The following is a 25,572-nucleotide window of genomic DNA, read 5'->3' as shown; positions in this document are numbered from 1 at the left end:
TGCAAAACTGTACAAGTTTAAAGTAAAACAAGATTTCCATTTATTTTGTTGTTATCGATCTAGTGAAACTAATAAAACATGTCCCAGATGTGTTTCTGCAGTAGTTCTCCAGAACATCCAAAGAAGCAAAGACGTAATTTCGTAAAAATTTTAATTTATTTACTACGTGGCCCAATTTGTTTTTAAAATTCCAGGCATTGGCACGAAGTTTTCAACAGAAGTTGTGGAGAATTTAATTTTGGAAAAATGATGCTTATAACGTTAACTGAAACTGTATGAATGTGTCAGATAATCTGCTTTTATTAACTCTTTCAGGATGGAGTGCGTTTCCCCAAAGCGGAGCAATTCGGCGGCACTGTGTGGGTTCCATATCCCTTAGGTTTCTTACTTCGCTTATAAAATCTACAGTTTTTTATTTTTTTAAATGAAGCTTCAAACATGGTCTTTCATTATTCCATATCGTGCACTTTTTGACTTGGTGGTGGTGCTAAAATAGAAAAAAATGAAAAATTGATTTTTAATTTTTTTTTAGTTGAGAGGTTGATAGCTGTTGAGGCACTCAGGCAAGTGAAGAAAAGGGTTGGAAGGACAAGTTTCACAAAAAAAGGGGGACTGTTTTTGCCCTCCTGGCTTGGAGCGATCACTGCAAACGACACAATCACCCTGTTTCCCAGTGTCCATTGTGCGATAGCATGGTACAGCCCATCCATCCTGTGTAGGTCACCACGCTCAGAGCGTGGCCTCTTCCTTGATTGGGTTAGTTGAGCTCCTTGACGAGACTCTTCCGAAACTGCAAATGACTCTTTGGTGTCTCTCCTCTTTTCTTTGCTATGATGACATATAGCAAGTAAGCATTGACAATCCCCACCTGAAATTAGCCAGAACAATTATTAGCCAGAACAATTACCCTTTTGTCAAAATAAAAATTTACTGAGTAGGCCAAGGCCTATTAGGAAAGTGAATATCATACCTCGAATAACCAGAAGAAAATTATCCTCCTCCATTTGAGGGATTTTCTGGCAAAATGGTACATCACACAGTAGTGATCGGCTCTGTCTACGGCTCCCATATTTGCTGTGTAATCACAAATCATTGATGGCTTCTGGATCACCTCTTCACCGCCTCCCCACTTTTTCTAGGTGATTTCTTGTATAGCATATTTGTGATGAGTAGATTCCCTGATAACCGGCTTTTTGTCTTTCCATGCTGGAATAACTGCCACTGCATTCTCGAATGCCTTCACATCACCATTTTTGAGTTTTGACAGCTTTTTTCCCTTTACCTGCAAGTAAAAAAATAATGGTAAATTTTGTACAGTCCTATTTTGTAAAATATTTAGTGAAATAAGCTAATTACCTCAACCAGTAAACCTTTTCGCTTTGCCCTTATTGTCCTGGTTAGATGAGGTTTGTTCTTTCTTCAATTCCTCCACCAACTGTAAGCTTGTATAATATCTGTCGGTGTACTTGTGCCTCCCCTCAGCCGGGCGATCTTGCTGTAGTGGAACAAACATATGAAGGACGTAGAGGGAAGTTCAGGGCGCACTAAGGACTCTGTCTTAAGGGACCCGTAGTAGGGCTCAAACGTCGAAATGTATCCTGTTTCGGAATCGGCCAGGACGTAGACTCGTAGGCCCCATTTCGTCGGTTTCTGAGGATTATAGCACTTGAACACAATTCTTCCCTTGAAACCGACAGTAGACTCATCCACTGTAATTTTCTCTCCTGGAGAAAAGTGCTCTCGACACTTGCTGGCAATGGAATCAGCGACATTCTTCACATTTTGGGCTCAAGTAGCTAATTTTGATGAGCTCCGAGGAGGCAGAGGACAAATGTGAAAGGCCTGGTAAAGTTGCAAAAATTGGTCATGGTGAAAATACTTCTAGAAAAAAGTCCTGCTTTGTTGTCCAGTCAGTAGAAAAGTAGGCTTTTTCGTCACTTTTTTCATTCATCGCCATGTTGAGAATGGTACACAAAAAAGCTTTCATTTCCGTCAGTCACATCATGCCAAACTTTCCACTGCAAACGGGGTTTCATGGGGCTCATTTTTTAATCTTATCATTAGCATATCGGTTTGTCTCGGCCACAATGTTATTCAAAAGTTCATCAGAAAAATATAGTTGGAAAAAATGTAGGAAACTCCTACAATTTGTAACTGCTTCAGAAATTTTTTTCCCTTTCTGGCACAAAATCTATGTCATTAGGAAGCTCCCCGTTTCCTGTAATATCTGTCCATTCACCACCGCCCCGAGGACCACCATTTTTCGCGCCAGTGCCGTCATTCAAATCACCACCACCATCATCTTCATTTTCTTCAATGACATTTTCTTCATTTTCTTCCTCATTATCTTCATTTCCCTCTTCATCTTCCTCTTCATCATCTTTTTCGTCATCATCAATACTTCCTGACCACTCACTCTCACCATCATCTTCGTCTACATTCCACTCTTCATTACTGTCATTCAGCAAACTCTCATTGTCCTTATTGCATAAATGAGCCATAATTATGTAGCCACTAACACAAAAATTACCACTTCATTCAGAAGACAATAAATCACTGAAGCGCAAACATAAACATGACTGCAGGTGTCATGCGAGCTCCCTAGCAACAGTGCGACCAATTAGCAGAGCGCTGTGGGGCGGCGGGGGGGGGGGGGGGGGTTGTTGGAGAGGGGTTGAGCATATGCTGATCACCTGCACTCCACGTGTAGTTCACATTTTTCCCAACAGAATGCGCCCCGTCCAGTGTCGATACTCCAAGCCAGTCCCTAGATACAGCACTGGGTGTGTGGCGCGGCAATCAGGCCACATATACGGGCCTCGCGTCCCATAACGACTGCCACATCAGGCCACGAATAAGGGCCTCGCATCCTGAAAGGGTTAATACCATAGCACACATGAATTCATGTTAAACAGGAAAAAACAAATCTTGCTGTTAAGGAAGTTGTATGGTGTACATATAGTTTCACAATACTTTCACAATAAATGTTCAAAAATGTCTCCGCCGCATTTAGGTGCACATGTATGAACAGATTTTGTTGCTTGTTCCAGTTTCACAGGGATTTTCTTAGTTTCGTCTATTGCATTCATAATGCAACCAAGTAATGCCTCACGTGTATTGACTTCGTCCTCATAAACTATGTCTTTCATCCAACCCCAAATACAAAAATTGATTGATGTTAAATCGGGCGATCTGAGTGGCCACAGACGTGTAGCACCACGACCATTCCATTTCTGGGGAAAATATTCATTCAAATGTGTAGTAACATTGTTGGTGAAATGTGGTGGCGCACTGTCTTGTTGAAAATACATTTGCCATTGCGTAGCAAGTGGAACATCTTCGAGCAAGTGGGGCATTTCTTCTTGAAGGAATTGTAAGTACATCTCGCCAGTTAGATGTCCTGGGAAAATGAATGGTCAAATAAAGTGTGTGTTGATTATACCATACCACAAATTTATGCTAAATTGCTGCTGGAAATGGTGTTGCACTGTTGCATGTGGGTTTGCTTCAGACCATACGTTCTCCTTATGTAAATTGTTTATACTGTTTTGAGTAAACTCAGTAAATAAAATGTATTTGTGTAACTGCCGATTAATATTTAACCAGTTGCACAACTCCGAGTGGAGGGCAAGATCTCCCAGATGTAAATGATGCACTTTTTGTTTATTGTAAGGATACAGATTATAGTACTTCAGTGTATGCCATACCTTAGATTGCAAAATGCCTAATCGTTGAGAGATAAGTCGTGTACTGGTACCTGGGCTACGGTGAACAGCGTTCATAGTATCCTCATCATCTTCACATATTGAACACTCGTACTGATTATGAACGCTAGGTAGAGAACCTGTCTCCCATAACATTTGAAATACTCCATTAATGACTCATGCATTCGGAATCCTGCAAGTTGGATGACGTAAATAATATTCGTTATCTGCAGTCATAGCATTACCATCACATTTGCCACAAATAAACAGTATATTGGCGTTTGACTCTGTCGTAAATTTGAAAGGCAACCCTATTTCATAAATAATCTACTACAGTTACTATGTGGTTTCACTTAAATACACTGTTGTTATTATGTTCTTTCACTGAACAATACAGAAAACTAGGTTAGGAAACTACTGAGACAACTTGGTAACAGTTGCCAACAATGACATAAATGTTTCTACAGTCTTAATGAAAGTAAAAAAATCTACTTGAATAATAATCTTTGCTTCTCTGGATGTTCTGGAAAAGTGCTGCAGATACATGTCTGGGACATGTTTTATTAGATTCCCCAGACCATTAACAACAAAATAAATGGAAATCATACTCACTGTTTTGTGATGGCTTCATATTAGTGAAGTTGCTAAATTTCAGGCAAAACCTTTTATTAGCCGTGACTCCACAACTAAACATTTGCGGACCTATGTTTATATGAACTTTTTTCGTTAGTTTTACTTGTAGAATAGCATATTAAAATATCTCCATACCTTCATGAATCACTCTGTATATCAAATGTGTGTACTGCCCACCAGCAAATACCAAATCCCTTGTTGGAACAATAAAAGACGATCTGGGACTCTGAAAATGTGGACTGTATTATATACGATCTGAGCGTGGGAATGCATGGTTGGACAAACCATTCACACAGTTGAAGAAAGGTGCATTTAACAAAAACGGCACACTGACCTCCAGCAGCCTACAAAATCAGCAGTTGCTTAACATTGCCTTGAAACCAACTGCAAGATGAAAGAGGAAGATACAAAAATTCAGCAAAACACATCCCAGTATTCCTGCTGTGTATACAAGGAGGCTATTGAAATTCAGCTACATGAGAACCTCATCAACACGGACAATACATTTCAGCTTAGTCAGGCATGGGATCTGGCACTGGGAATTCTCCAAACACAGTGGAAATGGTACACTGAGCATGGCGAAGGTGGGGCACAGACTGATGACCACTACTCGATTCCCAAGCGTGAGCTACCTCCACCACCGCAGCTGACACATTGCACAGTCCCTTCACAGGATCAGTGGAGGGGGGAGATGACCGGTATTTATATCACACCCCCTGGTCCAGGATATCGGAGAGCAGGGGTAACCTAATGATGACAGCCTGTTGCGCCATCAAAAATTCGTTCTACAACAGTCAGTCAAACTGGCTGCATGCCCGAGAGACTTTCAAGCTGGATTTACCTTCGTAGAAATCAACAATCAGTTGGGTATTGTAATCAGAGCAAATTTAAGTACTTCCTCAGGAGTGAACTATATCACTTCACTGCCCTGACAGTGCTATTCACTATTCATTGTAGTGGCAGTGCCTTTTGACTGACTGCAAATACGGGACACTGACACACACTCCTCTCCATGGTACTGGTGCAGGCAATCCAGAGATACGGTCATTGTATGTTTTATTCTCTTGCAGTTATTTCGGATTCCATAGAGTGAATGCATCTCTGAAACTGATACTGCCAATTGTCTTTGGTATTGATATGCGTAAATCCTTAGCTCTCTACTTGAGAAGTTGTTTTCCCTTGGTGATCTGTTGGCAATTACGTAAAGACTCTATGCTCAAATTATATCAGTAGTCCTTACTTACTTTGAGTGTACTACTTTGGCAAGAACTCTTTTCTTTTTTTCTCCCTCCCCGGCCACATTTTAATGCTGTTATGCTAGCATTGTTGTTTATTTTTATATAAAAGATATGAGAAGGAAATGCTTATACTTATGGTTATGAATGTCGCTACTCAGTTTCTTTTCAAATGATCTCTCTGTACACTTTTTTTTATATGTTTCTTCAACAGGACATAAAACGAACATACTGAAATATTTCTGCACAAAATGGAAAATAAAATAAGTAAGTAGTAAACCATTTTTTGCTCATATCTGCATCGTCAAAGTATTTTATTGGTAAGCAAACACAAATGTCAAGAGCTTCAGCATCAGCAAAATCCAAGACAGTCAGACATTGTAATATGACGAGTATGCATTGCATTTCATCTAGGGATGCTCGTAACTCCCATCATATGAAACGGAAACAGCAACAAGCCCCCCCTCCTCCCCCCACCCCCAACTCTCATACAGTGATAGATGTCTCATCTTTCAGTGTGCAAGACAATATAACACTCCTGCCTAACTCTCTTAAACAAGTCCCCATACTATATACTGGATGAATCCACCACATGTTCTGTTAGGAGTCAAGTGTTATTGTAGATAGAAATAGCTGTCATTAATTACTTCCATTGCCTCAGATAACAATTAATTATCATTAATATGCTTTACTCCCTTCATTATGAACATAAAAGAATTAGCAAAATTGATGTCATACAAGACACTTCTGCATGTTGCAGGGTTATTTACAGCACAAAATGATGTTAGTGCTCACTTTTTCAAAATACGTGTTTTATTGACATACATGTATTACTAAAGAATTTGGGTCCAAGGTTGCGCTGTTTGCAAGTGATGCATTCTTTGGACCATCTTTTAATATGTAAGGATGGTCGTTTATAGAGGTTGAGGGTAAGTGTCCAAAACAAGATCTGAGAATGTGTGGAAAATCTCAAGGTGCCAAAGTGTTCAACTGGACAAGGAGAGATGTTATACCAGAATTGCTACATCTGTGTCCAGATAGGCAGGGATGATTCGAATGGTTTGAGCCGAAGAGGGGTGTCCAATAAAGAAGTCCCATATTGCCACTCTTGTATAGTAATTGCTAAGATTATGAAACCTACCAAGAAAATGGGCAGCGAAGCAATTGCCTTAATGTTTGTCGATGTTGTTCTGCTAGGGGGGAAAACGGAAACTGGGGTACAGAAAGAGCGGACAGACAGGAACGGTAAATTCAGAAATTTTGGAATGAAGTAACACTAAGAGTTTAGAAATGGCCATAAACAGGGAAGGAACAACCTTGAACTTGTATTTGAAGGGACAAAATTGGAATTGATTTCCCATTTCAAATACATCAGCGGCATAACTTCCAAAGACAACATTATTAACCAGGAAATAATCAGCGTGACATACAAAGCATCCAGTTTTTACAATCAAATCAGAAACATTCAATTGGACCACAAAATACCAGAAAAACAAACACCATGTACCATAAATACTTCACGTCAGTTCCCACTTAGGGTTTAGTGACATACTCTACTGGCAAAAGGCTACAGTAGATTTCAAGGAAATGAGGTTAAAAGAGCTATGAACCAAACAAAATCAAAAATGAGGTGAAGAAAAATTTAGCTGGCATTGAAATCCCTTTTTGTAATGTAATGAACAAACACTGGATGAAGCACTATGGTTGCTTTATGAGAGTGGATGAGGAAAGACCAGTAAAAAAAAATTGAAAATGAATGTCAAAGACAAAGGACCATGTAGAAGGCCCCAGGAAATGCTGTATAGACACAGTGAAATCAGATGTGGAGAAGAGAGGATTTCAGTCAGAAGACATCCAGGAACAGAAGAGCTAGGAAGCTAGGGGGAGATGGTGAGCACTTGACATCACACTCGGGAAATTGGAGCGTGAAAGTGGTGGTGGTGGTGGTGGTGGTGGTGGTGGTAGGCAGTAGGCGTGAACTCAGCACTGAACTGTATATGTGGTTATCAAATCTTTCTGCCCAAATTTTTTTTTTCAGAATTGTATGTTTTCATGCAGTGAGAAAGTCCTCACAAAATGGCAAATGGTCTCTTATCATAGCAACATTCATTACTGTTACTAGTATCAACTTCCCTCACAAGTAAATTAATTTCCACTGCTGGTGTCAGAGACCTGAAGCAGACAAATTGAACAACTTTTCTCTCTACATAATCCAAATATAGCTATGAGAAATACAGCATTTAAACTGTAATATCTCTCTGTTCTGAATATTAGACTGAACTGTCACATCCAGTTGATCAGCTGTTTCAGATTGATGCAGACTAATACAAATTTGAAATAGTGGAAAAAGTTTTAAATTAAACTGATACTAATGACACAAGGGTACATCGTGTTAGACCTACTCTTCAATTGAATGACAAAGGACACGATATCGATGAATGATTCACAAGTCATGTATAGTGACAGTTCTGTTGTTTCTGTTACTGCATCGAAGAATCATAATGTTACAAAGTGATTAGACTAAACAGTGGGACATCCAGGAGGACTGTAACAATATTATGAAAAGGATAGTTTGCTACTCACCATATAGCAGAGATGATGAGCCGCAACTCTATATGGTGAGTAATACCTATCCTGTTCACAATAAAGTGATTAGATTTATCAAACAAAAATTGTGGTCTGAAGATTTAAAATTAATAACATCTCATGATCAAAAACTGCACAAATTTAATTTCAAGATACATATTTGCATTCTAAAATTATGTTGCCAATAACAACAACAAAAGGAAAATCGTATAAGAAGCCATCATAACCACTGCCATAAAACTGCACTTTTGTCACCAAATGTTCAAAATGTCCACCGTCTAAAAGTACTTATGACAGGATATCTGGAGGAAATTCGTTTGATGGTGTTGACACATTCCACATCATAACGGATACTGTGAGATTGGTCAATAGAACACATAATTAACTAACTACAATAATACAATATTTTAAATCATTAGAATCATCATTATGTGTCAGCAACTTAGATCTTTGAATAATGAGGATGGGGAATCGTATCAAATCAGATTAATATACAGACCATTGGAATCTGTAAAAAAAGTTAATCACTATCCACAAAAGTAAAATTTTGTATAAGGTTGATGGTGTACCCAATAAGACACTAAAAATTCATGACATTGTTAAGTTCTTGGACACACTTGTAATATATGCTTAGTTCAGCATTTTTCCCAAGCAGATTAAAACATACATTTTTAGGCTTTTCTGTAAGAAAGGTGACGTCACAGATGTAAATAACTACTGACCAGTATCATTCCTCGTAAGTTTCCTAAACTTTTGGGAACATTATTGTCTCAAAGATCATCACACACATGTTGTAATGGAATACTTAGTCTATAACTGTTTGGAGTTCATTTACCAAGCAACTAATAAATTTTAAGTGATTAAAAAATATCACAAATTGGGGCCTTCTGCAACTTACTGAAGAGATATGATTGTGGCAGTCATAAAATTCCATTTGAGAAGCTAAGTCTGAGTTTAAATGGCATACATGTGTCACCTCATGCCTGGTTTATTTCCCATTTAATTGCAGTATTTTGATTAGGATGTTTGAATAATACAGACAAGGGTGCTACATCATCTACAGGGGGAATAATGACATTGGGCATTCCTTAGGTTTGATCATCATCCCTTTAGTGTTCTCGCTCTGCGTTTACAGCTTATTTGAATCATGAGGCAGAATTTTGTAGGTAATACAATCATTATTGTTAAGTTGAAAAAAGAATCAACAAGGATATAGTAAATTTTGTGAAAGTTGTTAACTGGTTTTGCACAAATGGGATAGTTGTAACCTTGGATGAAACAAAGCTCATCCAGTTTTGTTCTGTGAAAAATAGCCCACCTCCTGCTAATGTAGTGTTAATAAGGCAAAGGTAGAAAGTTTTAGGTGTGCATATTGAGTAAATGTGAAACAAGAAAAATCCATGTAGCTGACCTGCTCGCAAACAATGGACTACCAATTAAAATATAACTTTCTATTTATATTACGTGAAATAATATTTTTTTAATTGAGATGACTTCTATTGACAGTAAATAGTAAGTTTTATAAGTTAAGTTAGCAACATGAGATTTACCTTTTGTAGTTTCTGTAGCGAAGTTCTTCCAGAAGTCATTCAGCAGTAAATCTATCACTATTGGTTTGTACGATGGCTAGCTCTTAAAGAGCAGGGTAAAACTTTGCAAAGAAAAGTATTTTTTCTTATTAGTGTCCAGAGGTGGGGTCGACCAATGATTAAATATAGAATATCTGGGACTCTGGAAATCTAAATGCTAAATTTTTTTCCCACACAGTAATTCAGGTTATTATTTAGAAAAATTATTTTGTACATTTACAAGTTTCATGACAGACATCTTCTGCAAAGAAAACACAGCAGAATTTGCCAGCTTATGGTGAAAATTAGTCATTGTTAGTAAAGTTTAACATTTCCGTTTAAAAATTAGATTGCTCATCAGTAGAGCAAATCATTGTGGGAAATAATAATATTGCGGTAATTGCGATGAATAATATGTCATAAGACAAAAATAATAATTGCAATATTAAGAAATAGAGCTCACTAGAGCTAAAATGTTTTACAAGGTAGAATCTGATCATTCGAAAGGCTAACAGAAAAGCGCTAGAACAATAGAGAACACAAAAACAGTCTCGCTTCATAATTTATAGTAGTAACAGAGATGTTAGTGCCGCGCCGATCACAGTAAGCTTGGCATTAACACTCAATCAGCGTTACATTATCGCTGCAGTTAATTCAAAATATATCTTTCCTTTGACATAAATAATTAATTATTTTTACCGAGTCACAGGAGGCGTTATTTCACATCGTCCCCCCAGACTCGTATTTTAAAATTTATATTTCTAATTGGAATTTTAAAATAATATGTCCTTGTATAGACGATTACAAATCTTTTTCGGGTTTACATGTCTTTAGTCACTTATACATACGAGCCTTAATTGGCTGCTCATTCCTACTGTGTGTGTCCTCATATTAACTTGCCAGTTGCCAGTTTTGTTATCATGATGGTCTCACCCATTTGGCAGAGGGGAACAGGAAAAAAACGAAACCAGATATGAGAGGAAAAAAAAGAGTTCTCATGAGCCAAGGAACACACATCTCACAAAGATCGTTTGTCTTTCATTATGGATAAAAATTATATAATCCAATAATTTACTTAGTTATAATAAAAAATCAGCAGTTTCTCTAGTACAGTAGTTATTGTAGTTACATAATGTTTTGGAAGCATAGGTGTCATATACAACATTATGCTTTCTCCACAAATCTAAATATTTTCCAATTACTGTATGATACAACATTCTTAGTTTGGTTAAAGCTGTAAATGCGAGTGAGTTAAATAATTCAAGTATTTTATATCTTATAGACGAATCATACACACTTCACATTAGGATAGCAAATTGTTATTGCAAGAAAGAAAATCTTTATAGTAATTATTTCATTACGATAAAACTGTATAGGATGTTAAATACATTTTTGTACTCACTAATATCTCAGTCAAATTTGAAGATAGCTTAGGTAATTTCTTCAGTATTTCAATTTCGTACTGTTAAATAGTAATACATGTAACAGTTTATAACAGCTTAAAAAAGGAAATTTAAATATATCAGGTATTTTATACAATGCAAAAACATTATTAGAATCAGTGTTACTGTTATACAAGATACTTGTTATAGAAAATATTTTTTGTCAAATAAATGCATTCGTGAATTTTACTGCATGTGTACTGCATTATTTGCGTTAGGTGTTAGTTTACTTTATAGACAGCTTTTTAGTTAGATGTGGTTTGATTTTTCAGAATGATTCTATATAATGCAAAGCAAACTCGATGTCTTCATGGTGTTGGTTGATTGTAGGATGTTGATTGCAGTGCTGATATAGAGGTTATGAAGCATAGAATCGTCATCCAGGGGCCTGCGTTTAAAGGTACTAAAGATGTGTTTGCCCCCCAGATACTGGATAGGTGGTGATGAATCAGCTGCAATTCACCCTCGGCTTCCGGCTGCAACCTTCCTTCCTTCCTTCCTTCCTTCCTTCCTTCCTTTGGAATGGAACAGAACTCTTCCAATTCTCTGCATCGCGGCCCAGTAAGGAGGTATGGCAGCTCAGTGGCAATGTACATGAAATAGGTCGAGTATATATTATAAAAACTGTATTTTCAGATGTTAGTGTCCCGTAAGGTAAGTCAGGAGGTTAAACAAAACCAGAGTCCTGAACTTTGTCATCCTCGCGGTGCATTTTAAGTTATGTGGGGCGTGACAGATAGCCATTACACACAGAGCTGCACTACAAGCGGTTTGACGAATACTGGTTTGCTCCATGCACTGCTCCGGTAATTTGTCAATAATGGTTCTCTTGACATAGACTCCAGCTGATATGTGAATGTTCATGCCGAAGGAAGAACATCGACTCAGTGTTCCGATGCACTTACGAAACACAGTCTTCTACAAGTAGATCGAATTTGTGGTTCTGGTACAGATTCTGTCTGGTACATGGTTCAGATATCAATGTCTGGTTTTCACACAGTCTTTGTTCACTGAAACAAGCACTCCACACAATTTACATGTAGCAATATGTGGAGAAATGTCACCACACAAAACCATGCATGATAACACTGTTCACAAGTCTAAAACTTTTATAACACAATACACATTTAGTTGTGATAAACTTTGCCTTGTTGTAAAGTTCTCAGAGAATCACAAAGTTTATCCATAGGAAAATACGCCAACACGCTTTATGGTGGAAGTCTCTACTGACGCATTCATCGTGAATTGTCCCTTGTAAGTTCCACCGAAAGTTTATTTAACACAGTCCACGGAAAGTTCCCTGCTGTGTACAAAATTTACACATATGATGGAGGTCTCATCGTTAAGTTTCACAGTAACATATTTTGATCATTACACCGTCATTACTGTCCAGAATTAACATGAATTTCACACAAGAAGTTTACAAAATTCAGTCATTTGTGGATTACGCTCATTTACATATTTACTCGAGAAAGCATAACTTTACTCACACAAATGAAGTTTCTATTGCTCAGCCAAGAGAGGAAAAAATCTTGCGGCTTTATACCTACTGGCGGAAAGCAAAAATAAAGAAAATAAAAGCCAATCGGTTATCACTTACGCATGTGAAGCATGTATATACTGATAAGTAAAAAGGAAGTCATTTCCTTTGATTCACCATAGGGACTTTCGTACACTAAGACAAATATAAAACATACTTAGAACTATACATCACCATAAATTGAGAATCTACTTTTAAATGACTATGGAAAATGAAAACGTTCATCAGAACCATCAAAACTCTTTAAGTACTAAAAACTGATTTTAAAAGAAAAGCAAAAGATCTATGTATTTCTTTCTTTAACTTCTAAGTTTATCTTTATGAAAAATAGACAAGTAATGCCTATGCAAATCTTGTCAAGAAATTGAATAAAATGATGGCTTGTTAAATGATTAATCACCTGTAAGTAGTAAATATTTCACTCTATTCAAAAAATACAAACTTAAAACCTAAGTACTGAAAAATAGAATACATTAGTAACATACAGGTCATTAGCTATGTACACTATATACACATCATAAAAATGAATCACATTTCAATAATAAAGTTCACTTCACGAAGTGTAGAAAGTGTTTGTTTTCCAATGTACACCTTATCATTCATAGTACTTTCTCTGGTCCATGTGGTTATATAACCCTGTAACTTTATTTGTAAATGACACTTTTAATAAATAGCTACCTTCGTGAGGCATCTCATTTATTAAATAGGGTCCAATAAAAAGTCTTTGCCACTTTTTATTCAGTCTTTTAAGACATGATGACTTACGGTGGTTTTTTACTAATACCTTCTCACCAGTTTGAAAAGTAACAACATTTTGCACACACGCGTTGTGGTGTTTCTTGCATTGCACTGCAAGTTTCATTAAGTTTTGCAAGGCTTCCTTAACTTTTTCATCATGAGAAAATGTAGTGCGAGTTATTCTTGGTAAAGGTTTGATCCAATCTTCTTCCTGTGGCTTGTCAAACATCAGTTCGTGTGGCGTGAAATGTGTGGAAGAATGTGGGATGTGATGATAAATTTTCTGAAATGGTTTCACGTGATCTATCCACTTGGTTTTCTGTTGAGAAATGTATGTATCTATGAAATTCATAGAAAATTCTTTCTACCGGGTTCAACTGGGGGTGGTAGAAAGATACCAGTGTGTAATTGATTTCATTTTCTTGCAGGAAATTTCTCAAATAAAATTAAGTGAGATAAGAGGCATTGTCGGAAATAATGGTTTCAGCTTTACCAATGTTTGGAATGTAGTCAGTGGCTAATTTTAAACTGATGGTTTTTGAAGTTGCTGCTCTCACAGGATACATTCTCACATATTTCGTAAAAATATCGTACAATGCTAGTAAGTACTTAACACCTCCTCTGCTAGTTGGTAATGTACCAGTTACATCCAGAGAGATGGTTTGGTAGGCAGAATGGATTGCAAAAACGTTTGGTAGCTGTAGTTGGTTGGCTTACACTTTTGACATATTGTACACCTTTTCAACATGTCGAGAACAATACGATTTAGGTTAGGAAAATAACAGTAATCTTGTAATTTTCTTGTGCACTTTTCAGAACAATAGTGACCCCAAACACTGTGAGTATACCAAATTAAGTCTGTTAGGTGGCTGCTAGGTACCCAAATATACCACTTATCACTGTTTTCCACTATACGATGATATAGTATTCCATCCTTCACTGAGTAATGCTTGCTAAAACCATGATGTGTATTTTGTTTAAAAACTTTTAAAATTTCTCCCTACTGTTGGTCGGAATCCTGTAACTGACTGATATTTTTACAGAGTTGCAAAAATTTATTTTGGTACTGTTTAGTATCAAGCAGTAGAATTTCATATTCCTGTGCCTTTTCTATCCAGTTTGAAAAGTTGGTTAGGCCTTGTGGTAAATGCGACAGCGCATCCGCTATGACGTTGTCCTGTCCTTTAACATGCATTATTTCAAGGCAGTATTCTTGCAGTACCAACGCCCAGCGTGCAAGTCTCGCATGTATCAATTTGTGTGACAATAAAAAGCTGAGTTCCTGATGGCCACAATAGATCCTCACACACTTTCCATATACATAGTAATCGAACTTTTTAAGGGCCCATATGACTGCCAGAGCTTCCAATTCTGTTACAGTATATGACCTTTCACAATCTGACAGTGTCCTGCTCACAGAACCAATTATCTTGATTTCCGATTTATTTCCAGAACTAATGGTTTGGAACAAACAAGAGCCCAATCTAAAAAATGAGGCATCAGTAGCAATACAAAAGTCTTGCGTCATATCTGGGTGGTGCAACAAGTTTGTATTTATTGAATGCTTTCTGACATGATCCAGTCCACCCCCAAGTGTTATTCTCGCGTAGTAGAGACAAAAGATTTTCATTATTGAGTAACTGGTTTGCCATAAAACATCTGAAAAATGAGGCAAGGCCGAGAAAAGACTTTAACTGTTTCTTGGTCATGGGTACAGCAAATTGTTCAATTGCATCGAGCTTCCCCGGGTCAGTGACAATTCCGTCGGCTCAGGGACAATTCCGTTGGGTGAGATTATATGCCCGAGAAATTTCAACTCTGAACGTCCAAATTTAGGCTTCGTGAGGTTCACTGTTATTCCCGTGTCAGCAAACTTTATGAAAATTCTATGCAGTAAATCAACATGTTCTTCCCACGTAGTTGTGGCAGTTAATAAATCATCCACATATGCTGTGACTTTATCTAACAGTGCTGGTCCTAAAACCTTGTCCAGTGCGGAAATAAATATTCCAACACTGACATTCAAACCAAATGGAAGCACTCAAAATTGACAACTGTGTCCAGCAAATATAAAGGCAGTATACTTCCTTGACCTTTCACTGAGTAAAATTTGCCAATAGGACTATCGGAGGTCAATACTAGAAAATTACTTAGTTCCATGAAAATATTGAAGCAATTCTTCCAAGTTTTCAGGCCTAGATTGTGCAGGTATTATAATTTTGTTGATGTTGCGCGCATCTAATGCTAATCTTATTTTGCCCTCCGGTTTAGAAACCGGTAAAATCGGACTGTTGTATGAGGAGTATGAGGGTTCTATGATTCCCCACTCTAAAATTTGACTAATTTCCACCTTTACAGCCTCCGTTTTAGTCCATGGTACGGCGTACGATGTTGTGCAAAATGTCTCATGTGGGGCAACTTCCATGTCATACTATTAAGGTTTTTTTTTTTTTTATGCCGGGTTTATGTGCAAAAACATTAGTGTCCTCCTGAAAGAGATTCGCCAGCTCTTCCTTCTGTATATTATCCAGATAGGATGATTCTGATACTTTTGCTTTAATAGTGGCAAGATTACTGCGTATAGCTGCTTCTAAATCATTTGAGTGCAGGAATTCTGTCTTCTCGAATTGTTCCGCAATAGGTTGTATGCATGGACCTACTAATTTTACAACAACATTACGACAGTATCTGTTGTGCATGCTAGGAGTTTTAATGAGCTGCAATGGAATTCTTTAACCATCATTTGTAACTACACATTTTCCGGCATGTAGGTCGATCATTGCATCCCTACTGCGCAGAAAATCCCAGCCAAGAATGCAGGAAACCGACAATTTTTTTTACGAGTAAGAAGTGGCATTGTATGTGCTCATCTTCTACTATCAAATCTGCCTCCGCCTATTGCTTCACACACTGTGTAGATGCACCTAATGCACCAGAAACGCGGCAGTTTTTCACTGGCAGAACGGGAAGTCTCCTTATGCGATTTACTTTGTTGTATAATGCATATTTCATGATACTGGCTGTTGCTCCCGTGTCTGTTATAGCTTCCACACTGATACCGTTCATCAAAACTTTTGTTGCAGCTTGCCCAACATAGTCTTCCGTATGTTCGCATGTGTTCGGCACTTGTAAAAGTTCTTCCTTGATATCCACACTGTCATTGTACCTCAATGTGTTCCGATCAGATTTAAAGTTGCCTCCACTTTGGAATACGAATGCACTAGGAAGGCTAATTAGAATGGTCAGTTCTAGTTTGACTGTTGTGGATTGGTATCCTGCTCCACGACTTCACATACGCGACTCGTTGTGGGGCAGCTGTAGTCACTGTTATTGCAACTGTTTGAGTTCGGAATAACAGGCATGGCTTGCATCATGTTTTGTGTGGATTCCCAAACATAAAATTGGCCACTGGTTAGGCCAACCATTTCCATGATTAGGATTTTGCTGACTACTTTTGTTCCTGTCATTTGCACCTTGCTGGGTCAGTACATTACTGCTATTATTCCAGGAATTTCCCAATTGTTTTTTCCATGGTGTTTGCATATCATGGTTGGGATCATTGTAGCCATTTCGGTTACCATCTTTCCGTTTTCTATTGGAACCATTTGCCAGATGACCATTGTTATGATTCCACTTATTATTTCCGTAATTCGTGTTTGGTTCATTTGCTGAGTGATTATTTTGACTATAGGCAGCTGCGTTCACTTTTGCGTACTGGTTCTTTCCACTCTCATGTTGTTTGTTACCGTCACTGATGTTAGTGTTATCACTATTGTCACAGCTATTGCAGTTGTTGGAATAAGCTTGACACAACTTAGCGTCTTCTTGGATGAGATCGAGTGAGTTGGTCATGGACAGAAACTGTTCCAAGTCCTCATCCGGTACATTAATCAACTTTTCTATTAGCTGGATAGGAAGCTTTGCCTTTAGTATGTGGAGCACTTCCCTGTGCGAGATTGGCTCCTACCAGTACCTCGTCTTTGCAGTGTATCTTTCAAAGTACTTCTGCAAGCTTCCCTTATGTGGGTTGTACAATTCCGGCGAATACACTTCTTTGCGCAATCGCTCTTGAATACCCGTGTACCAGTACTTGGAAGGAAATGCTCATTCAAAATCTGCTAATGTGTCACACACTTCTGATGTTTTGCTCGCCCACAAAGCTGCAACACCTGTGATGTACGACATAATGAACTGTATCTTCTGATACTCCATCCAACATCGTCGTAAGATGTTCTTGAATTCTCATATGAAGACAGTGGGGTGGACTGACTTCTTCTCTTCGGAAAAAGTTTGGAAATGTCGATGTTTCAACAAACTTTGTTCTATCTTGGTGGTTCTAGCACACGGTTCATTTTTGTGTTTTTCTTGGACGGGCATTATATCAGGTGATTGAAATACTTTTTCATTCCCGTAAGTGGGTGTAATGTCAATGATAAGATTTTCACAATGTGATGGAAAATTATTTTCCAATCTGGTATCACTTGACATAACTCTTTCCAGGTTTATCTCTTGCTTCCACATAGGATTTTCTTTGTCTTTTTTATTGGAATGCACATCACGTACTTCATCATAATTTGCTTCCGCGCTGGAACACATCTGCTGCACAGCATTGTTGACTGCTACATTTATTTTTGAATCAATTTCAGATTCCTTGTCTGCTATCCAATTGGATATGCCTTTATTTAATTGTTTTCTGAGACTTTCTAATTGTTTGTCCAGGATTTTCTTGTTGTTGAGCTTAATGTTGGTGACTGCAGAAGTTGAAGTTTCCACATTCGTCTTTACTTCATCATGAGAGGTTTTCAACTCGCTCACGTCAGTTTCAAGTTTGGTGACTTGATTTAAAATTGGAGCACAAGCTGCCTTCATTGTAATTAGCTCGGATTTAATGGTGCCTAGTTCAGCTTTAATTTCGCAGTTGCACACACACATTTAAAGTTTTTGTAAGAAAGTGGTAATTGGGTTGAGCAAAGTGCTTACATCCATTACTGCTAAGATTGCGTTTTTTTCTGTCTCTCGTTCGCCCTGTTCGACACCTATATTAGCGTCAGCATTTTACTGCACTTTTATTAAATTCTCTGTCATATTTGGATCAAGTAGTGGGTTTTCTAATGGGTCAAAGTTCAGATCCATTAAAGAATCATTATTTTCTGCTTCGCTATCAATATTAGCTGGTGAAGCCATTACTTCAGCGGGAAAATTATCTTTCTTTCCTACTTTTACCATACCGTAACAAAAAGTTATTCAAAGTCAGAGAGATCTTCACACGGATATTTGCTCTTAAAATTAACACACAATAATAATAATTCACAAGAATGAATAAATTAATTTTCCTCTGCGAAGTTCATTTATCAGTGCTTGGCCAAATTGGCCATTTCGTGTTCCTTTTTGCACACGAAAAAACAATCTTGCGTTGCTTTTCCATAGCACTCCCTTCCAAAATTCACTGATTAATACTACTTCTAACTATGATTTGACTTCTACTGAGCATCAAAGGAAATTTTTTCTGAAGAAAAAACTACGAACTTGAAAGAGCAAAAATAAAAATTCATTTGTGTGATTTTACCTTATTCGTTGCTTTTTGGCTTTGAATACATGGAATTGACGATTACAATAGCTCGTAATGGAGTACATCAGATTGTAGTATGAAAAAGAACAAAATTTTCATATTAGATGTAGAGAAATTTGATTTTCACAAAATTGCAAGATATACTATAAACCATGGCCCAACATTGGGTGCCATTAAAATATAACTTTCTATTTATCTTGTTAAATAGAGAGAATATTTTTTAATTGAGATTACTTCTATTGACTGTAAATAGTAACTTTTATAAGTTAAGTCAGCAACATGAGAATTACCTTTTGTAGTTTCTGTAGCGAAGTTCTGGAAGAAGTCATTCAGCGGTAAATGTATCATTTTTGGTTTGTATGATGGCTAGCATTTAAGGAGCAGGGTAAAACTTAGCAAAGAAAAGTATCATTTCTTATTAGTGTCCAGAAGTGGGGTCGACTAATGATGAAATATAGAATATCTGAGACTCTGGAAATCTATCTACTAAATAATTTTGTGAAAACCTCTCTCTCTCTCTCTCTCTCTTCTCTCTCTCTCTCTCTCTCTCTCTCTCTCTCTCTCTCTCTCTCTCTCTCTCTACAACAATTCAGGTTATTATTCAGGAAAATTATTTCGTACGTTTACAAGTTTCTGCCAAGAAAACACAATGGAATTTGCTAACTTAAGGTGAAAATTAGTTATCGTTAATAAAGTTTAACATTTCCTGTTTAGAAATTATAATGCTCTTCAGCAGAGCAAATCATTGTGGGAAATAATAATATTGTGGTAATTGCGATGAATAATACATCATAAGACAAAAATAATAATTACAATATTAAGAAATAGAGCTAACATGTCTTACAAAGTAGAATCTGATTGTTCGAGCGGTTAACAGGAAAGTGCTAGAACAATAGAGAGCGCAAAGTCGGTCACGCATCGTAATTTATAGTAGTAACAGAGATGTTAATGCCGTGCCGATCGCAGTAAGCTTGGCATTAACACTCAGACCATCAGCGTTACGTGATCGGTGCAGTTAATGCAAACAATATCTTTCCCTTGACATAGATAATTAATTATTTCTACCGAGTCATGGGAGGCTTTATTTCACACAATGTGAATGACTGCAGGATGTGATACTGGTGCCCCTTACCTGCACAGCCCAGTAGATGGTGTCAAAAAGTAGAACCCACTCCTGGTGACCTCTCCTTGTAAGATGTTTAGCTTTAATTATTTTTGCCGTAAGGATACTGCCAACTTTCGAGACACACAGATCGGTAAATTAAACTATTTTGCTTACTTTCGTTGACCAATGTCTACAGAACAATATTATGGGGTAACTCTTCACTTATGCAAACAGTGAATATAGCAAAAAAATAAAAGACAATAATCAGAATTGATTGCGGAGTCTAGCAAGCATCTGTTTAAGCTACAGGGAATATGAAACCTAAGCTCCCAATGTATTAGTTCTACAATCAAATCTGGTTAATTTGACCCACTGCCTACTTTTATGAGGCTAAAACACCATCAATGCAATTGAGATCGATCAGTGTTTCAAAAGTTGTGTTTACCAAGTAGAATCATATGGTCTACATTGTCAAAAGGAGCTGTACAATACATTCTATTAGGAATATTCCTTTAATTATTGATTGATTACAAAGCTGCATAAGTCAGCAGATGACAGTAATATGTTACTAGAAAAACAATTGAATTGATTATTCTGAAAGAGGGTTAAGTCACTAAATGAGGAAAATAGTTATATATGATTTCATGTGATGTACATCCCTAAATACAAGTTTTTGATTGAATTGTCTAGGCAATTGCTACCCATTTTATCACTGCATAAAATGTTATGTTTATTTTATTTTAAACCAGACTCAAGTCATTCACTTGTATCCTGTTCAAAATGAGTGCCAATATATTTCCTCTGGTGGAAGATACACAAACTGTGACTACATGGCATCACCATCTGCTGTACGTCATACGCATAGATGACAGCAATTCACATGATAACCAAGAACAGTTGACTGTTTATTGTTTTATGATGCTTTTCAATGTTAATTTCCAAGTTTGTGTCTAACATTGAGATGTATTGAAACTACAGGGTGAACATTAATAAAACTGACATGGATTCCTGACTGGAAATGGAGGAAAAAAGATCCTATGGACATGTGCCACAGTAGATGGCACTGACGAAGTTCCTCTAGCCATGCTCCATGAGTTCCTTGTTTATTGCAGGCTTTGTGATTGATGCAGTGTGCTGTAAGTAGCAGAATGGTCCGGTATTCATGTCATGAACAAACCGAGATAGTGTTTGTGTATGGCCAGGCAGATGGAAATGGTCAAGAGGCAGCACAGTTACACCAAAATCTTCATGGACACCAACCACATCACACGACATTTTAAGCCCTCTTTGGGTGTTTGTGCAATCATGGGTTCTTTCAGACAGACAAATGTGGAGGGAGGTGGGTTACTGTGCATACACTAGATTTGGAAGACCGGATTCTAAAGGTTATTGAGACAACCCTGGTACAAGCCCCTGGAAAGTAGGCTGCCAACATGGTGTAAGCCAAAGTGTGAGAACTGTTACTTTCTCTATCACCTGCAGTGAGTGCAAGGATTATCAGCAGCAGCTTTTCCTCTACAGGAAGGATTTTGTCCATGGTTTTTGCACCAGACCACAATTATTGGATTTCTGTCATCAGTCTTCTTTACGGACAAAGCAACCTATACCAGAACTGGCATCTTCAGTGTGCATAATCATCATGGCATGGCCTGGTAGATCGCCAGGCTTAAACCCCCTGAATTTTTACCTCTGAGGTCATCTTAAAGCATTGTGTATGCTGAACCAGTTCCAATGTGCAGACCCGTCAACAGCGTGTTCACAAAGCCTGTAATACTATTCAGAGAGAGCCCGGAACGTGCGAAAGAGTGTGACAATCCATTAAACAATATGTGAATGGGTGCTTGCATGCCATGGAGACTACTTTGAACATCTGTTATGATGTGGATTTGATGCAGCACTGTACTGCATTCTGGGATGATTTGTTTTCGTTGCATGCACATGATCCATTTTCAGACACATGTTCACGGAACCTTTTTTTCCTTCATTTCCAGTCAGGCATCCATCCATGCAGTTTGTCAGTTTTGTTAATTTTCACCCTATATACTCAAATAATGTCTTCAGGAGAAAGTAATACTGTGTCTAAGGAATTGTGTAAGAAAAGAAAAAGAGAGGGATACGAAGAGTAGTGTCATATAAACAGTTTAGAATTAAAAGGTCCAAGCTTCAGGGCAAATCATATGTCTACTATTCAGGTAAAACAGTTGAAGTGTTCCATGTTGGCTTGGGCTGCTTGGTGGTTCATTAAAGTTCACCTTATGCACCAACCTCTTATATGCATTGCCACCTGAATGCTCCTTTTATGTACAATGAATATTGCTTACCGAATATTCGGTCGCCATTAGGTATTATTAATCAGGGTTGAGGTAGTCTGTGCCCTGAATCCATGTGCCTCCTTCCTCCAACTTCGCTCAGACTTTGCTTCTGTACAGACTGCAGATAAAGCTACTGAAAATAAACTTCTCATTCTCATTCACTCCACCATAAAAATAAGAAGTCGGATGCAATTCACCCCCTGCGGGTCCGGGGATTAGAATACGCCCGACGTATCCCTGCCTGTCGTAAAAGGCGACCAAAAGGAGTCTCTCACTTTTCTGCCCTGTAAGTCCAGGTCCCATTTTATGGTTTGGCCTGCCACTTTCCAAATTCTACAGAAGTGCGGTCCATATGCGGAAGGACACCTTATTTGGTGCATGGGTTATCCATAGTGCCCTTCGATTTGATCTCCTGAAACTCTTGTCATGGCTTTGCATCTCCACCTGCAATTCAACTATTTGGGCGAGTACACTTTCCGGGGTATGTCTTCTTCTTCCTTCGTCTCCTGTCCTCTTTCACGCCTATGACAATATTAGATTTCTCTGTGCTCAATATCGAGCACGGTAGCCAGTCTGTTGTGGTGGAGCTGTCATGTACCCATTTGGTGGTAGCCACTGAAACACGGGGATCTCACTGCTGATGCCTGAGCTGTAAACTCCCCACATATGCCAAGGAGTAGCTGCCTGTCTGATTGGGGCATCAGGACTTCCGGCAACAGTCATCATGCCAGGTGGCCTTTGCTATGGTTGGGTGGTGCCCGTAGGGTGAGCCCCTGATCAGAGTGGGTGGCTTCAGGGCGGATGACCCGCATTGAAGCAGACTTGCTGGTGACTGTGCAGTGCCAGCAGTCTCTAAAACGAGCTAGATCAAGTGCAATGCTGACAGATATGACCCTAAATCGTTTCCCTCCCTTGATACACCAAGAGGAATGTAGGGCTACAGAAAGAAGATAGCCATATTCGCCTTAGTGTTTAGTTTGTAGCAGAATGGACAGGGGCACTTTCTACTTGTGAAGCCTCAATTTGTTGTTGAACATCTTGAGGATAAGTTTGGGGAAGTGACAGCACTGTCCAAGATGAGAAGCAGTGCAGTCTTGATTCAGACAGCATCCTCAGCCCAATCCTGGGCATTACTCGCTTGTGACCGGCTGGGTGATATTCCTGTTTCCGTTACTCCCCATAAAAGCCTCAACATGGTCCAGGGGATTATTTTCCATTGCGACCTCCTCTTGGAGTCTGACAATGAGCTCTGCACCAATCTAGAATGTCAGGGTGTTAATTTCATCCAGCGTATTTACAGGGGACCCAAAGACAACAGGGTTGCTACTGGTGCATTCATCTTGGCCTTTGAGGGTGATTCATTGCCTGAAAAGGTCAAGGTGATGGTTTACCACTGTGACGTTAAACCATACGTCCCTACCCCTATGCAGTGCTTTAAGTGCTGGAAACTCAGGCACATGTCTTCCCGCTGCACTTAAAGTGCCACATGTCAAGACTGTGGATGTCCACTGGATCCAGATACTCTATGTGCACCTCCTCCCACTTGTATCAACTGTGGAGTTACTGATCGCCAGACTACACAGTACTCCAAAAAGGAGCGGAAAATCATGGAGTAAAAGACCCTGGACCAGTTGACTTACCAAGAGGCTAAACATAAATCTGAACAATTACATCCCGTTCACTTTATGACCACATATGCTGCCACTACATTACCATCGCTGTCACAAGTACCAGTTGTACCACACTCTGTGCCACAAACTGTGGGCCCTCCGAGCCTCCAGAATACATCCACCCCCTTGGTGGTAGTGTGAAAATCTCCTTCCGTTGCTCCCAAAGTAGGTACTTTGGGAGCAAGACCCCCCCCCCCCCCCTCCAAATGCAGGGGGAATCAGTTCCCTCCCCCCAGCTGGAGAAGCGACAGCCTTCTCCAGCTCCTCTCATGTGGAAGGAGTCCCTTGGGACCCTCTCTCCCAAGGTCTCCACTAATGCCACAACGGACACTTGTCAGTGGCTAAAGGAGCCAAAAGCTGCTGGACGAAGAGCTTCACAGTCTTCCTCCGTGCCTGAAGCTACTTGGGAGAAGTCCTCCCAGCAAGCCCCTAAAGAGAAGCAAGAGGGTAACCAAACAAAGCAGTCTGCTAAAAAAAGGGACCCTCCAGTGGCCTCAACACTACCACTCCCTACCAGTACTTCACCTGCAGATGAGGTGGAGATCTCAGTGTCCCCTGAGGACCTGGATCTCACTGATGTCTCAACCACAATAGGAATGGATACAAATACTCAGTTGGTGGCAGCAGGTGACCCTGAGGCTTAATCTGCCTTCTTGCATGCTTCATGCCTTCCCAGCCTCATGATAACGTCATCCTCCAGTGGAATTGCTGCGGATTTTTCCACCACCTGGCTGAGCTATGGCAACAGTTAAGCTTTACACCTGCATTCTACATTGCTTTCCAGGAAGTCTGATTCCCGGCAATGCGGACCCCTGCCCTCTGCAGCTATAGGGGATATTACAAGAACCGTAGCGAATATATTAGTGTGTCAGGTGGAGTTTGTGTCTGTCCTGAAATCAGTATGCAGTGCATCTGTGCCCCTTCAAATCCCTCTTGAAGCTGTGGCTGTCAGGATAAGAACGATGCAGGAAATAACTGTCTGCAATGTATATCTTCCTCCAGATAGTGCAGTATCCCTGAACACATTGGTTGCACTGATTCAACAACTCCATAAACCATTCCTACTTTTGGGAGATTTTAATGCCAATAACCACTTGTGGGGCAGCACCATGCTTACTGGTCAAGGTAGAGATGTCGAAACTTTCCTGTCTCAACTCGACCTCTGCCTCTTAAACACTGGGGCCCCCCACACATTTCAGTGTGGCTCATGGCACTTACTCACCCATTGATTTATCCCTCTGGAGCCCAGGACATTTCCTATCTGTCCACTGGAGAGCCCACAATGACTTGTGTGGTAGTGACCATTTCCCATCTTCCTGTCACTCCCCCAGTGCCATTCTCCTGGACGTCTACCAAGATTGGCTTTAAACAAGGCAGACTGGAAAGCTTTCACCTCTGCTGTCACCATTGAATCTCCCCCACATGGTACCAGTGATGCGGTAGTTGAGCAGGCCCCTGGAACGAGCATTT

At 39.0% G+C, this 25,572-nt stretch overlaps 1 protein-coding gene across 1 annotated transcript; it reads right to left on the bottom strand.

Annotated features, from left to right (window-relative positions):
• Positions 1-2,159: 2,159 nt before the first annotated feature.
• Positions 2,160-18,315, bottom strand: LOC124594867 (YTH domain-containing protein 1-like). The gene is made up of 2 exons (XM_047133338.1): positions 17,845-18,315; positions 2,160-2,480 (listed from the first exon to the last, which is right to left on the bottom strand). The coding sequence occupies exons 1-2, from the start codon at positions 18,313-18,315 to the stop codon at positions 2,160-2,162; spliced, it is 792 nt and encodes a 263-aa protein (XP_046989294.1).
• Between the last annotated feature and the right edge of the window lie 7,257 nt (positions 18,316-25,572).

The sequence above is a fragment of the Schistocerca americana genome, chromosome 1, assembly GCF_021461395.2.
Source record: "Schistocerca americana isolate TAMUIC-IGC-003095 chromosome 1, iqSchAmer2.1, whole genome shotgun sequence".
NCBI classification, from domain to species: domain Eukaryota; kingdom Metazoa; phylum Arthropoda; class Insecta; order Orthoptera; family Acrididae; genus Schistocerca; species Schistocerca americana.
The sequence above is the reverse complement of the archived record's forward strand: the minus strand, read 5'-3'. Positions and strand labels throughout refer to the sequence as shown.

Bases quoted from the DNA above. Each gene is read 5' to 3' on its own strand.
- LOC124594867 (XM_047133338.1), bottom strand. From the start codon at position 18,315: ATGAAGGCAGCTTGTGCTCCAATTTTAAATCAAGTCACCAAACTTGAA. The intron at 2,481-17,844 runs GTATTTCAATCA...TTATGCAATAAG, and splicing joins CCACTTACGGGAATGAAAAA to GACAATGAGAGTTTGCTGAA.